Raw genomic sequence first — 15,940 nt, 5'->3', positions numbered from 1 at the left:
TTGATGCAAATTCAAATAAAAAATGTAAATCTTGTACTATGTAATATTTACGCCCCTAACACATTCTCTAGAGCGTTTTGGGAGGAAATAAGAGCAAAACTAATTCCTTTTATCTCCGAAGCTATTATATTAGGAGGGGATTTTAATGCAACTTTATGCCCTGCGTTGGATAGACTTTCCAGTAAAAATAGAATACAATATAACAGAAATGCAAAAATTTTTAAGCAATTTTGTCAAATGTTAAAACTGGCTGATGTATGGCGAATCAAGAATCCTGATATACAGAGCTTCTCATGTGAGTCAAAAGTACATAGAACATTTTCTCGAATAGATCTTTTCCTAATATCTGAAATTCTTGTGGTCCACAAGCTAGAAGCAGAGGTGGGTGATATCATAATATCTGATCATGCGATTATCTCTTTATTTCTCCCAATAACTGAAAATAGACCTTTTACACCTAGATTCTTTTTCCCCAGATATTTATGTTCTAATCCTAAATTTATTAACAAGTTGAAATCCGTATGGCAGGAATATTGTTATCATAATATGAATTATGCTGAAAAACCCAAAGTATTTTGGGAGGCCTTCAAAACGGTGATTAGGGGAGAAATTCAGGCTTATATAAGTTTAGTTAAGAAAAAGAATAGAGCTTGGGAAGTTCAGATTACTAATAGAGTGAGGAATTCTTACAGAAGATATTGTGTTGATCGTTCGATAGCTAACTGGAAGAAGTATCTGGAAAATAGGAGAGAGAGAGACCTATTTTTAAAGAAAAGAACGCTAGAGGAAGAAGCCAAAATTAGCCTACATTTTAAAGGTTTTCATGGATGTTCAGCTAAGCATCTTGCTAGGTTAACTAAAATAAGGAAGAAAAAAAATATGATTCTTGCTATTCAGACCTCGAATGCTCGCTTTACTGAATCGAGAGAAATTTCTGAGGTTTTTTTTTCCTATTACCAGCAACTGTATTCCAGAATAGAATCAAATGAGTCAAATCAGGAAAAGTTTTGGACTAGGATAAAGATACCACAAATACATCCTGACGATCTAATGCTTATCAATGCACCTATCTCTATAGATGAACTGAGAAATGCTATTGATAATCTTAAATTGAACAAAGCGGCAGGCCCAGATGGGCTGCCAGCTGAGTTCTATAAATGTCTTGGTGAAGACCTTATGCCAATATTGGAAAAATTGTTTAATTATTATTTAGCGTCGGATGATACGATTTCGAGTTTTTTCTCTGCAGCCAATATTTCGCTAGTTTTAAAGAAAGGTAAAAATCCGGAAGATCCTGCCTCTTATAGGCCAATTTCTGTGCTTAATTCAGATTACAAGATTTTAATGGCCATTATATCTTCTAGGCTTTCTTTATGCCTTCACAAAATTATTCACCCTGATCAGACAGGGTTCATGATTGCTAGGAACTCTACAAAAAATATCCGCAAGCTTATAAATTTTCTTGATTATGCTTGGAACATAGATCAAAATAGTAAGAAACCTTTATTGCGTGATGTAGCTATCTTATCATTGGACGCAGTCAAAGCGTTTGACTCCATTGTATGGCAGTATCTTTTCAGGGCGTTAGATAATTTTGGGCTTAAAGGCAAGTTCACACAATTCATAGCGAGATTGTATTCAAAACCAGTATCATTTCTACTTATTAACGGATCTTTGTCTCCTAAGATAGTTTTACAGCGAGGTACTAGACAGGGCTGTCCGCTGTCGCCATTATTATTCAATATCGCTCTTGAACCGTTAGCAATACGTCTTAGAGATATTCTGATAGGAGTGCAGATGGGCCCTCAGAAACTCCAAACGTTACTGTATGCTGATGACGATTTTTTTAGCCGATTTTCAACATTCTATACCGGCTATCTTGCAAGCTCTTGATGACTTTAGCTCCTTTTCAGGATATAGGATCAATTTAGAAAAAAGCGAGTTAATGTGTATAGGTAATATATCGTCTATGCCCAATATACCGTTTAAGGTGGTGGATACTATTAAGTATCTGGGTCTAGTCTTGCATAAGAATCCGACTCAATGGTATAAAGCGAATTTTGAGCCTTTGTTTGAAAAAATTGCAAGGGACTTGCAGCTATGGGCCGTATTTCCGCTGTCAATTATGGCCAAGATTAATTTAATAAAATCTATTATATTTCCACGCCTTCTTTATCCTCTTCAGAATCTCCCATTATTTATCTCAAATAAAGATTTAAAGAAGATGTATTCGCAGTTCTCTAGATTCATATGGAATAATAAGAAACCTCGTATATCTCTTCTTAGACTCATGCAAAAATCTGAATCGGCTGGCCTGGCTCTCCCTAATCTTAAATTATACAATTTGGTGGCAATGGTTAAAATAGCGGTAGACTGGCTAGCTGGAACTAGTATTGTTTCATCAGAAGACTTAGAAACTTTTTTAATCACGCCATTTTCATTGAAGGCCATTTTGCACTTTCCGGCACATAAGTTACCTCAGAATGTTTCTGGACTTTTCACAGTTAAAAACATAATTATTGCTTGGCAAAAGCTTTGTAAATATCTTGGTATAGATTTTACATTTTCTGAATTTTTACCTATTGTTGGTAATCCCAGTTTTTTACCAGGGATGTATCAGAAAGTATTTAAAGAATGGGCACAAAAAGGGTTAGTTTTTGTGAATCAGTTATTAGATGGAAATCATCAAATTCAGACATCTGGGTCTTTGTTTAATAAATATGAGTTGCCTAAAGTGAATTTGTTTGCCTATTTCCAAATTCGCCATTTTTTCGTTTCACAAAATTGGCTCTTCCCTTTATCAATTGCATGGTCAGATGTTAAACTATGTATTAAAAAATTCTTGGCAGGAGATTCTTCAATCTCATTGTTATATGATATTATGCTGAATAAACAAGGCTTGCTATATCTAGATAACATCTGTAATTCTTGGTCCCCACTAATTCCTACATTGGATCATAACAAAATAAAACAGAGTTTTGATTCTCTCTATAAATGTAAAGTTTCAATGGGCATAAAGGAATCTCACATGAAATTGATTAATAATTTTTATCTATCCCCGCTTAGATTATCTAGGTTTTATATAACATTAGACAGCAGATGTCCACGTTGTTCGAATAACAAAGCGGATACAGGCCATATGTTTTGGTCTTGCCCTAAAGTGAGACAGTTATGGGTTAAGATAATTTTCTGGTTTAATAAACTATACAAAGTATCAATAGGATTATCTTTGGAGGATGTTTTGCTCTTGGTTCCCCCACAAAATGCTATTAGTAATAGTACTATAAATAGCCTTAATACTATTATACTCTTGGTTAGAGCTTGTTTACTTAAAAATTGGAAGGCTAAGCAAGTACCAGGGTTATCGTTGATCTTTAAATGTATTCAGGAACAAATTAACATTTTAGTATAGTGGCAGTGTTTAGTGACAGGGTATAAAATAAAGTTGGTAAAAAGCCGAATAGCAGCGAGATTGATGACTGCTAGTTAAAAACAGTCCGCTGCTCATTGCCCCATACTTGGTTCGCGGCTTTTTGTTGGCTTTTTTGATAAATATGGAGATCGTTTTCAGGTCCGTGGCCACGATGTTAGGCGAGCGTATTGGTGCCGGCGAATGCAGCATAGTTGACAGCTTGATAAATAGGCCTCAAGTAGTGTTTAACCCTTTTGTTTTGAGTCGATAATCTTTACATTTTATGCTCTAATGGATTAGAGCATGTATATATTTTTAAAATTTATTATAATGGTCCTTTAAATGCAGCAAAGAAAGAAAAATACTTTAATGTCACTTTAAATGAGGGCTTATTATTTGCCTACCTTTTTTGTATGAATTATTATAATTTGTTAATTTCTGGTGTTTTTGCTAACTTTTGCATTTTACAGTAAAATGACCCTATTTGCATAACAGATGCACATTCTATATACTATACTACCATATCATACATTTTAGTAGCATGTAACTAATACAATTAACTTATTTTAAATGCAAATGGTTCATAAAAATGGAAATCGGAATTTAATTCCTTTTACAATATAAATGCTTTCACAGGGAAATTATGGAAATTGCAACATTTCTTGACTTGCAGTGCTTGAGCTTTATTTTTGAAATTCTATAACCTTAACACTCAACTTGAAGCAATCTCTAAAAATGTAAATATATAGCTAAACTTGTCAGCTACAGTGTCTTCGCATCATTTAATTTGCCAGCTAATTGATCATTTTACCATGAGAATATTGTCATTCTTTAGCACTGCAAAAGCTTTGACGTAGTTCTCTGTTTTTGCTACATGGTACAAATTTTTCATTACTGCCTGAGGAGTAAAACTGAGCTTGAAGGGAAATCTACTGATTCGTATGATTGATGGTCTTGCTGTGATTTGAGTAAATTCCAATATTATGTTTCTGAAGTAGGCGGTTAGTGAAGCATGCATATAGCCTCTCTTTATACTTTGTGACTAATGTAATGCAGTGCTTGAATCATTATTTTGCACTGTGAGAGAGAACTGCAGTATTAAAGTTTCCAAACAATGCCTCATAAGTTTCATATTGTAATGGAACCAACAAAGTACAAATTAAACGTTTAAGATTCAGGTAAAACATGCAGTTTTAGACAACTCTATTATTTACTTCATTTTCTTGGTATCCATTGTTGAAGCTTAGGCTGCAGTGCGGCATGGCAATACTGGGAGGTAGTTTAACAAATCTGTTGAGCCAATGACAAGAGGCATATATGTGCAGCCACCCAATCACCAACTAGCTTCCAGCTGTGTATTTCTGCTACTGAAAATAATTAGGTATGCTCTTTACCAAAGGATACCAAGAGAAAAAATGTGTTACTAGAAGTTAAGTGGAAAGTTGAATGTTCTGTCTAGATTAAGAAAGTTTAATTTTAACTTTACTTTCCCTTTAAACAGAAAACTATAATCCTCAATTATTTAGATTTAGAAAAAAATGTAAACTGCTGATGACAAAATAATAATTATGATTTATGTTAAATATTAATTATACAAAATGTATATAGTTACTTTTTAAGTTTTTGTTTCTTCAGCAAACTAATGTTGTTGCTTGGAAAGTTAATTCATGTATGCGCCATAATAATATTTTGTGTTAAGGGGACATGAAACCCAAATATTTTCTTTCATGATTCAGAAAGTGAATATGATTTTAAACAACTTTTCAATTTACTTCTATTTGCTAATTTGCTTTATTCCATTGGTATCCTCTTTTAGAAAGCATACCTAGGAATGCTAAGGAACAGCAATGCAATGCACTACTGGGAGCTAGCTACTGATTGGATACTGGACATATATGCTTGAAGACCTTTTTATTAGCGCTGTATTATAGTAATTCTATAAAGTACTAAAGTGTACCTGCCTCATTTTTTGATAATGTAATAATAATATAATATTTTAGACCCCCAGGTCCGCATTCCCTCTAGTGGCCCCATACATTAGTGGCCTTGGGCTGTCTGCAGAGATTTGATGCTTTGGTTTTCCCAGAGCATGGCGTATTGGCTTTCAAGCACTGTACATGGGGCCTGTGCTGATAGAGTGAAAAGGAGGACAGTACTGGCCTGACTGTCACACTGCATAGCAGCCAGGCATAAAAATAACAAGCAAGGCACAAAAATGATGTCAAGTGTCATTAAAAGCTTAGTTATAATCCCAGAAATTCAATGTATTTTGCCTTTTTATTTTTAACCGAATATTATATAGTATATATATATATGCATATCGAAATGTAACACTTTTTTGAAAACATATAAAGGACCACTCAATGCAGTAGAATTACATAATTAACAAGTGCATAATAAAAACCATGCAATAACACCTACTCTGAATTTCAAATAAGAAGATTTCTTTTTTTCTCTCATTTTCCGGCCCCCTTGTATCATAACACAGACATCAGCCAATCACAGACTAGTATACGTATACCCTGTAAGCTTGTGCACATGCTCAGTAGGATCTTCTTCCGCAAAAAGTCTGAATTTAAAAAGACTGTGCACAATTTGATAATGGAAGTAAATTGGGAAGTGTCTTAAAACTGCATGCTCTATCTGAATCATAAAAGTGTATTTTGACTTGAGTGTCTTTTTAAGAACATAGCCCAAATGGACTTATATTTGCTTCACTACTCTGAAGTCATAGTAATATATTTACCCATTTCTACTTCTGGTAGTAAACATATCATGAGTTATCATCGTATCCAGTAGTATGTCATTTTTCATTCCAGGAAACATAAAAGTCCCTGTTAGAGTTTACTAATTTAAAAATCAATACTATGTAAGAAGAAGATGGCCCCCTTCCTTCTTTCTTTGTTTGCTAAGAGCTAAAGGCCCCTCTCTTTTTGCGCCTTTCAACAGCCCCCCTTATGCACACTGACATAAATTACTCGAGTATTAGCTAGGATAATTGTGGACAGCGGAAATTGTCTTTATCACTTTCAAATAAATGACAGGTTTTTAGACAACTGTATGCCCCTTTAAGTACCACAAGAAAGGGAATCTCATTCATCTGTGTCTTTTTTACACTCAACTTTGGGTTATACAAGGAATAAAATATTTTAATTGCCTGGTAAACATTTTATGATTCTCCTGCATCTCATTAGCTTAGCTTATGCACATTTGTGGTGAGCAATTCATTTAGATTTCACATGCAATTCATAATATTCCCACCTATGCATGTTTTGTCTAACTGCCCAATCTCAATGTATTAGTGGGTCTGCATAAGAGTGTAATAACTACTTGGTATAGAGTGTGATCATTATAAAGATAATCCATTGCTCCAATGCAATAAAAGCTAAGCCGTTTTTATGTAATGACATTTAATTAACAGAAAGATGTGGTAGCAGTTTTAAGGAAATGTAAAGGAAATCATACTTATTTGAAAGTGGTTTACTACACATTACCTAATTAACATTAAATAGTAATTAAGACAATGTTACACTACTGGAAATGATTCTGTCTCACTTAGTAAAATTGCAAGACTATATGGAAACATCTTCTAAAAGCAAATTTGTAAAGTTCCACAAGGACAAAATGGGTTAAATTGATGTGCAGTTGTATAAGGCGAATCTTATCTACTGTCACATTTTACTAGTAGGAATAATGTGACATTTGCTTTACTACATAGACACTGGCATGACTCACCCAAGGGAGCAAGTACTGGTATTTCTTCACTTCCCATTTAGCTAGTGGATTTTACCTTGTTGCTTTAGTCAGAATAGACTACAATACCCATTGTAATCCTTCAGAATTCCCACGCAATGTACCTCATGTGACTTTAATCAAGTTTTTCAAATTTTAAGCCATTCCAATTTATCAGAGAAACCCTCAATAATTTGTTTAAAAAAAATCATATTGGAAATAACGTAACAAAATAATGTACCACCTCTGAGATTGCATTAGTATAATACTTAAAGAATCTATATACTTGTTGTTTGTCTATCTCAGATGTTTGTTCTTTTCCTTGCTACTACTTTTTAAAACACATTTATTGCTTAAATATGTATCTGAGAGAAAAGTAAAGCTGTCTCTTACCAAAAGAAAGGGGATGAGAGAAAAGGTCAAAGGGCATTTTTTGAAGCAAACAGCTGGACCAGTTTATTTAAACAGATATGAGGATGGGATTCTGACCTCTGTTTGACTTCTATTGGGAGGAGCAAGAATGCCTTTTTATTACTGTTGCCATGAAGGGAAATGCTTTTGCAACTGAATTTACCTTTTAGGAGACTCCACAGTTGTATTGTTTGTAAAATAAATAAGTAAATATTAAATGGCCATAGTCCCCATTTTTAGATGGCAAAGATCAAATCCCTTAATAAATAAAACATGATTTATGATTAGGAATATTTATGTACAATCACTTAAAGGGACAGTCTAGGCCAAAATAAACTTTCATGATTCAGATAGAGCATGTCATTTTAAACAATTTTCCAATTTACTTTTATCACCAATTTTGCTTTGTTTTCTTGGTATTCTTAGTTGAAAGCTTAACATAGGAGGTTCATATGCTAATTTCTTAGACCTTGAAGCCCACCTCTTTCAGATTGCATTTTAACAGTTTTTTACCACTAGAGGGTGTTCGTTCACGTATTTCATATAGATAACACTGTGCTCGTGAACGAAAAGTTATCTGGGAGCAGGCACTGATTGGCTAGACTGCAAGTCTATCAAAAGAACTGAAAAAAGGAGCAGTTTGCAGAGGCTTAGATACAAGATAATCACAGAGGTTAAAAGTATATTATTATAACTGTGTTGGTTATGCAAAACTGGGAAATGGGTAATAAAGGGATTATCTATCTTTTAAAACAATAAAAATTATGGTGTAGACTGTCCCTTTAAAGTGAATGTAAGTTTTGATGCAAAAGTGCACGGTTTTTAAAAATTCAATTAAAAACAGGGGCACTTTAATTCATCAAAATTTATATTTCACTTGTGAAAAAATACTTCCCTTTTAAACTTGTCAGCCACTCCAGCTTCCCCCGGTCATCGCAAGCCATTTCTGACATCAGAAATGATGTATGGGCTCCTCCAATTGCGGCCCCCCCCCCCCGGGAAATCAGTGTCTGATTCAATGCCGTGATTGGAGGAAGCCGGATTCCTCATTTTAGACCCAGGAAGAGGCTTTGTGACGGGTGGAGGAAGCTGGAGCGGCTGTCAAGATTAAAAGGTAAGTATTTTCACAACACAAGTGAAATGTAAATTTTGATGAATTAAAGTGCCCCTGTTTTTAATCGAATTTTTTAAAAACCGGGCACTTTAGCATCAAAATTTATATTCACTTTAAACTAAATAAATTTTTGCTTGTTACTTTTCCTGTTAACAAAGGACCGTTTTAAAAGTTTCAAATACCTGATAATTATTAATAAAGCAATCTGAATGTACTGTGATTAATGAAGGAGAGTTAAACAGGCTAAGACGTTTGCACCAAATGAGAAGTACTGCGGAACACAAAGTAGGGAACAATGGCAAATCTGTACCCTAGTCTGACAAGGCCACGGGAAAGTGTTTGTTTAAAGGCCTCCTGCTAAGAAGAGCATTCATAACTTTGTATGGTAGAAATATGCTAAGTGAAGGTGAAAGTACTTTGCCTCAACAATACGTTTGTGTATTTCTTTGTTTTTTCACATTTCTGACATTGTTTCAGATTTAATCTACCAACATCCATTAAACACATTTTAATTGGGCAAAGCATAAAAATATTTTTTTAGGAAATCTATGTTATTACCAGATCTAATTGAGTTTATTTTATTATTAGTATTATCATTATTATTGTTACTGGTGCATAATAATATGATTTATTCATGGTGCTTATTTTATACCAATTGTATTTCACTGAAGTACAAAAGTAAGATTACACCCAACAACTACAGGATTCATTACCTTTCAGGGGTGATAGCATAGGTACCATATAGATTAATTAAATGTTTACTGTTTTATGTTAGGCAAAGGGGAAATAATATGAACCTACTGTTTTTTATACTTTTGAGTTTCTTCTTACAGTCATATAGGAACATTAATTTCTTCAGTTATACCAAGACTTTACATTTTGTTTTCTGATTTTAGTCTTGTATTTTTTTTGTTTTGTTTTTTGTTTAAGAAAACAGGATTATAAGTGCAAATTCTGTATGGTTTTGACCTTGTCTTGACCCCAATCTTTAAAAAAAAAAGTCTCTAGAACAAGTGCTTTGCTCTGAACTCCCCAGCAGCATGAGCGTGTGGTGATAAAACTCCAGACGTTCCCTCATTTGATGGTTTTCTGCCATCACAGTTCATTATCTTAATAGTGGGCATTAAAGTAGAATTAGGCTGAAAAGAAGAAGGGATGATTTTAATAAAAGTTGTGAATTAGTCCCCAAACAAAATATATGAATTGTACTATTTTACAAGTATATTTCCTTGTATTAGAGATGCTTTCTCCTTCCCAATGTACAGTTTTCCCTGTAGAATTGAAAATAGGAAAGAAGATATACCGTTTTTTAGCAAACCTTGCTAATTCCCTCATGCCAACATTAAATGGAAACGTCCAACTGTGGTAAAAGCAGGCATACATAAATCAACTCGGAATCCCCACTCGTAATTTAAGGTCACTGGGGTTACATTGGTTGTAGAGCAGTTATAACTGCATGTAGACACTCTGACTAAACCACAACTGTCCTGTTCTTCATTAGGATCAAACTCAAGAGTAGAATGAATTGTTTATGAGTAATTGTTTATGTAACTTTTTTTTTTTTCTTCATAGGTTTATAAATGCAAGAAGAAGAATAGTCCAGCCAATGATAGACCAGTCTAATCGAGCAGGCAAGTCCCCAATAGTAACTGTATTCAAGTCACGCAGGCGAAAACCATCCTCAAGCCATTCACCGGGAGGTCTGTTACCTGGTAAATAAAATAAATGCCGGGAATGGTACACAACTAAAATACTTTTATATTACTTTTTGGTATCTTAACTAATCCGTTAAATTCCTAAACTATTTTAAAACATATGATGACAATCATCTACAAATTTATAATTTTTTTTATATTAATTTCCTTCCTCAGCTATACTTTCTGCTGTTATGACCACTCCCTGGTGCATGGCTTGGTGTGGAATTGCTGTAAACTTTATTACCTGTCAGAAGGGTGACGGGGTTAGTATCCCATATGGGACTAAATAAAGTTCAAAGGCACTCAGTGAGGTAGATCTTTTTTTGTGCTTTAATAACACAAGGTAACTGACTTTTGAAGAAACTTGTAATGTATACAGCTTAAACCTACAAATTATTACTATTTTTTGTCAAATCATTATCTGTGTTTCTTTATTTTAACAAAACATTAAGTGTTGGATATGCTTGACAAAACTCAAGCAATATCAATTTTTATTATATTAAAATAAAGTAATATAATGGCATGCTTGTTACAAATGGTGTTGGGATACTTTTTATAATTTAAGCTTATGTCCTGTCAACTATTTCTTTAAAAAAAAGAGAGGTTCTTTCTTTTTGGAAGTATGCAGTTGTATTTACAAAGGTTTTATGGAATTTAGCCATTGAGATGCGCTAGCTGTTCTGAAATGTAACTTATGTGTAAAGTAATAACAGCCAATAATAAAAATGAAATTCTATACATTCCAGTAAGTCAAGGAACACCATATAATCCAGATGGACAACCAATGGGAGGTTTTGTAATGGATGGCCAGCAACACATGGGTATCAGGGCGCCAGGTAAGACCACACATTAATAAATGGAAGTATTTGTATATCACCATATGAATGCAGGTAGAGAACATCTTTATTTTGATTAGCACTTCTATTTAGCTTGCTTTGCCACTTTTTCTATGCATCTTCATTTGCTTTAATGGGTTTAATCTGGTTGCTATTTCTATCTCTTAATTCTTTGGAAACTGTGTTGACATTTGGGACTTTGGGTGCTATCTGTTTACTTTTCTGATCTTCTGGCATCTTCTTGGATTTTTATCTCCCTTTTAGGACCTATGAGTGGAATGGGCATGAATATGGGCATGGAGGGGCAATGGCACTACATGTAATCTTCACCTAGTTAACCAATGGCAAAGCAAGGGGGAAGTAAGTACCATTGGGGACTCTGTTTCCACTTTGTTCTTGGATATATTTTTTTTCACTCTGGATTTTCCTATTTCATATTCTCCCTGCCCATAGCTCCATGCTTGTTCATTCCTTTTCCATGACAATTCTGGTTGCTTATTTCCTTTACTGACTTGATTTTTGTTTCAAGCATAAATCAGTGCATTGAACGTACATTTGCTCTTGTACTACTATTATACAGAACTGACCACATGACAAAACAAGAAATAGGCAGGAGGTGGGGGAGTCCGTTGTCATAGCAACAGACTGATTTGCAAAATGTAAGCAGTCTGCAGCAGCGCAAGGAGAGGAAAGAGCATGTCCCCTAAGCGTCATAAATCTGTCTAACCACAGTTGATGCATGAGTTACATTTCTTCACTAACCTGCAAGACACCAACATGCAAACAGGGACTATTTCAAGGAAAATAAACATTAGATTTATATAAGATTGTTAGTCATATTTAGGAATCCATCCAGCAAAACTTTGAATTTTCAGTTTAGTTCTCTTTGTCTGTCCATTATAATAGGATTATGTGTGGCAAAGGGAAAGAAAAAGAATACAAAATAGAGGTGTGCACAGCAGGCTGTGGAGCTTAGCCCAGGCTAATTGACTATATCCAAATTAAGTATGCCATCACTTGCAGTGTGACAAATGGATTTGACTTATTCAGTATACAAAAATAGAGATCATTAATGCAATCTTAAGCGGCAGGCCCAGTGAAGTCTGAAAAAAACTGTCCCACAATCTTGCTTTGTATTATTTAGCAGGGAAAATATTATTCTCTCTAAAGGAATGTAAAGCTTTGCAAGCACAATCTGATTTCCCAATTCACTTGTGTTTTTGTTCTTCATAGAAAGCTGCTATTTTGAGTTTTAATCTATTTCTGAATGTAATACCAGTGCTGAATGTGTCTACGTAGAATGTGAATCACACATCTAGTTAAGAAAACGCTCTATAGTGCTTGCAAATGTGCTTGCTTCAAACACATCTTTAGCTTACTCAATCTAAATATTGTTTCTTAATTTCTGGGTCAATTACATTTAAATGATGTATGCTATGCTTCACAACCAATTAAATTAATAGGTTATTATGGAAAAAGTATCACCACTTTTGATTAAAGACCAGTGGATATGGTATATTTTATAAGCAATTTTCATTAGTTAAAAAAAATGTTCCTTTAGGGTAGATTAAGCAGCAATTCATCGCTGGAGCCATAAGACCTGATTCTAAGGTGTTCACACTGCACCATTACTTAGAACTAAAGTCAATTGAACCTACTTAGCAATAGCGTTATGCCTTTCACCCTTGATGATTATGGAGCTTATAGCTCTCAGAAACAATACACCTGTCAGTTTTCATCAACTATAGCAATCCATGCAGAAGACAGAGGCCCACAGAAAGGAGGGGGGTTATTGTTTTAGGTTCAGTTTTCTCATTGTTCTTAAATTTAGTGAAAGCTTGACTGAGTTTGTAGTCTGATTTATTTTAAACGTACATGATCACAAGGAAGGAATTAATTGCTAACAGTTATTGATTTCTTACATGTATTAAAAATGCTGCTTCCATTTATTAACCCCTAGTAATTCAGTATTTTAAAGTTTTAGAAAATAAATTGTATTTAATAGTATTACAAAAAAATAAAACACATTCATTTTCGTCACTTATACATAGTATATATCATCAACATAACACACATTTATTTGCATATAAAATAAATGTTTAAAAGCATTTACAACTCTCATTTTGTTAGTAAAATGTGCACTGTTTTGCAGCCCTTGGATATACTCTTTGAAAAGCTTCTTGAGTTTTTTTTTTATCTTGTCTCATTTGCTATGACTAACAAATAAAAAATATATATCTAATTGAGCAAATACTGGGTAGACACCTCCAGGGACATCTGGAAAAATATAGTTTTTAGGGTTAAATTACAGAAAAAGTGAGCTAAGTCTGTTACCAAGTTTTACTACCAAATTAAACTTTAAATATATCTTAATACTCTTTTTAAATATTTATTGATTTGAGCATATCACGGTTAAGTAGATATTTATTTTATTTGTTGTATTTTATTAGGACTGCAGAGTATGCCAGGGAATTACATATCCGCAAGTGGTCCAATGGGGATGAGTATGGGACAGCCAAGTTACAGCCCATCACAGATGCCTATACATCACGCTCAACTGCGTCACGGACCTTCTGTGCATACCTACATTCCTGGACATCACCACCATCCAGCAATGATGATGCATGGGGGACCACATCACCCTGGAATGCCAATGTCAGCATCTAGCCCCTCAGTACTTAATACAGGAGACCCAACAATGAGTGGACATGTCATGGACATTCATGCTCAGTAACTTATGGGAAAATGTATTGTCTGCAATGGCAAGTTTTGAATACTGTCTTTCTGCTCCGACTGTGAAGTTCCATTCTTGGCATCGGTATAGGACCAAGACAGATTCTTCATAGGGACCCAAAAAGCAGAAAACTGAAAATCAAATTGGGGACATGATAAATAATTATATAAGACATTATGAGAACAAAGAGTGAAATATTGTAAATGATATTATACTGTTAACCATATTATGTTGTTTCTTATAGATTTTTTTAAAAAATGTGAAATTTTTCCACACTATGTGTGTTGTTTCCATAGCTCTTCAATTCCTCCAGAAGCCTCCTTACTTAAAAAAAGCCTTACAGTTATCCTGCAAATGACAGAAACTGATTATTTGCAGGTCATATTAGAGCATTAAAGTAAGTATGTCAGGCAGAAGAATTTTTCTTCGATCCAAGGATTTCAGCCATTCACTCGTTCTCTGCAGCTTTGTCTCAGTTTTTTTTTTTCTCTTTCTGTCTGTCTCCCTGCCTCTGTCTTTTGCCTGAGGCTTGAATTTGCATGTCTAATTCATTTACTCACCATATTTGAATTGGCCTGAACAGATGTAAATCGGGAAGGATGGGAAAAACTGCAGTCATCAACAACGATTAATCAGCTGTTGCAGGCAGTGTCTTAAGGAGACTGGTAGAAGGAGGCATGGAAACCCAAAGGCAATGTGTTTGGAGCCCAGTTGTCACATCAGTGTCCGCGTGCAGCAACAGACATAATGTACATCACTTCCTGTTTTATGCAGCTGAAACATAAACTGAAGAAAATTTTATTTTTAATATGTTGACTTTTGTTCTCAGCAAAGCATCAGTCGTACATGCATTTCCATAGTCCCACCATGGAACATTTATGTATACATTGTAAATAAATTTTGTGCAAAAAGGACTGGAAAAATAACTGTATTGTTGCAATTTTTTTTTGTATAAGTAGCTATTTGGTATGAGTTGGCATGCAGATTTATGAAGTGGGATAAGCTAATCCATACAATACTTTTTTTGTTGTGCTAAAACAAATGCTTGTTGATAAAGTTTTTCTATCAAGAAACAAAGGAACTGATAGTTATTAATAACCATTGCACACTCAGTCTTAGAGATTCTGATTAAAAAAACAAAAAAACGTTTGGATTGTATACCTCAGAGCTCAGTTGTATGACTTTGAGTGAAATAATGAAATCTGATCCTAAAATAAAAACAAATTATTTTTTTTATGCTGACTCCAATGCTTCAAAAGAAAACGAATACCCTGGCCCTAAAATGCATTTTTTTTTTTTGTTTTTTTTTTTATAGATGAATCAAACCTTCATAGCCTAAGTTATGGTCTTTCAAATCTTTTGCTCATTAACAAGAAGAGTAACAATTTCTAAAATATAATGCTATCTCTTTTATGTGTACAAAATCTTTGTATTTTTTTAACATACAAGAGCATAATTGACCTTTTTTTAATCTGTGAAGAAAATAAGCTTAAATCTTTATTATAATATATATATATATATATATATATATATATATATATGAATTGCTAATGCATATGACTTTTTAGAATGTTACAAAAAATCTAATATATTGTATTTTCAATTTATTTTCCTACTTTGAGCCACAGAGATATTTATCATTTAGATAAAAAAAGTGTACATAATTCTTACACTTATTAAAAACAAACAAACTTATAAAACACACAAATAACCTGCATTGTTCTGATTAATTTTACTATTCTGATTTACTGTGAACGGGCCCTATCATAAATACATAAAAAATGACATATGGGTTTGACAACATGTATGCCATTATTGTATTAGAAATTACAGTGAATTTCTTATGCATTCGTCTTTTATAAATGTGGCCTTTGGAAATAGATAAACTACACGATTGTGAATGCAATATAGCAGGAAAAGTTGTTCATTTATTTATATTTTGATTGGATAAACACATGAAAAACTATAAAGAACAGGCTTTTCTCAGGGTTTTCAATTCATTTT

The 15,940-nt window shown here is 33.8% G+C and overlaps 1 protein-coding gene across 3 annotated transcripts; it reads left to right on the top strand.

Moving 5' to 3' along the window:
- The first annotated feature begins 9,836 nt into the window (after nt 1-9,836).
- On the top strand, nt 9,837-15,172 carry LOC128657697 (homeobox protein Meis2-like). 3 transcript variants are annotated; one of them, XR_008402119.1, is made up of 4 exons: nt 9,837-10,381; nt 11,113-11,202; nt 11,467-11,562; nt 13,653-15,172. XR_008402119.1 is itself a non-coding variant. In XM_053712099.1 (3 exons), the coding sequence occupies exons 1-3, from the start codon at nt 10,201-10,203 to the stop codon at nt 13,934-13,936; spliced, it is 555 nt and encodes a 184-aa protein (XP_053568074.1). In that variant the 5' UTR covers nt 9,859-10,200; the 3' UTR covers nt 13,937-15,172. The 3 variants fall into 3 exon arrangements, 2 of the variants coding, with proteins under 2 accessions (XP_053568074.1, XP_053568075.1); XM_053712099.1 differs by lacking the exon at nt 11,467-11,562 and having other exon boundaries at nt 9,859-10,381; XM_053712100.1 differs by lacking the exon at nt 11,467-11,562 and having other exon boundaries at nt 9,869-10,300.
- The last annotated feature ends 768 nt before the right edge of the window (nt 15,173-15,940 follow it).

Source organism: Bombina bombina, chromosome 4 (genome assembly GCF_027579735.1).
Source record: "Bombina bombina isolate aBomBom1 chromosome 4, aBomBom1.pri, whole genome shotgun sequence".
NCBI lineage: Eukaryota > Metazoa > Chordata > Amphibia > Anura > Bombinatoridae > Bombina > Bombina bombina.
The sequence above is the reverse complement of the archived record's forward strand: the minus strand, read 5'-3'. Positions and strand labels throughout refer to the sequence as shown.

Coding starts and splice junctions, on each gene's coding strand:
- LOC128657697 (XM_053712099.1), top strand. CDS start 10,201: ATGAGTAATTGTTTATGTAACTTTTTTTTTTTTCTTCATAGGTTTATA. Junction 10,382..11,112: donor ACCGGGAGGTCTGTTACCTG/GTAAATAAAATA, acceptor TATACATTCCAG/TAAGTCAAGGAACACCATAT. Junction 11,203..13,652: donor CATGGGTATCAGGGCGCCAG/GTAAGACCACAC, acceptor GTATTTTATTAG/GACTGCAGAGTATGCCAGGG.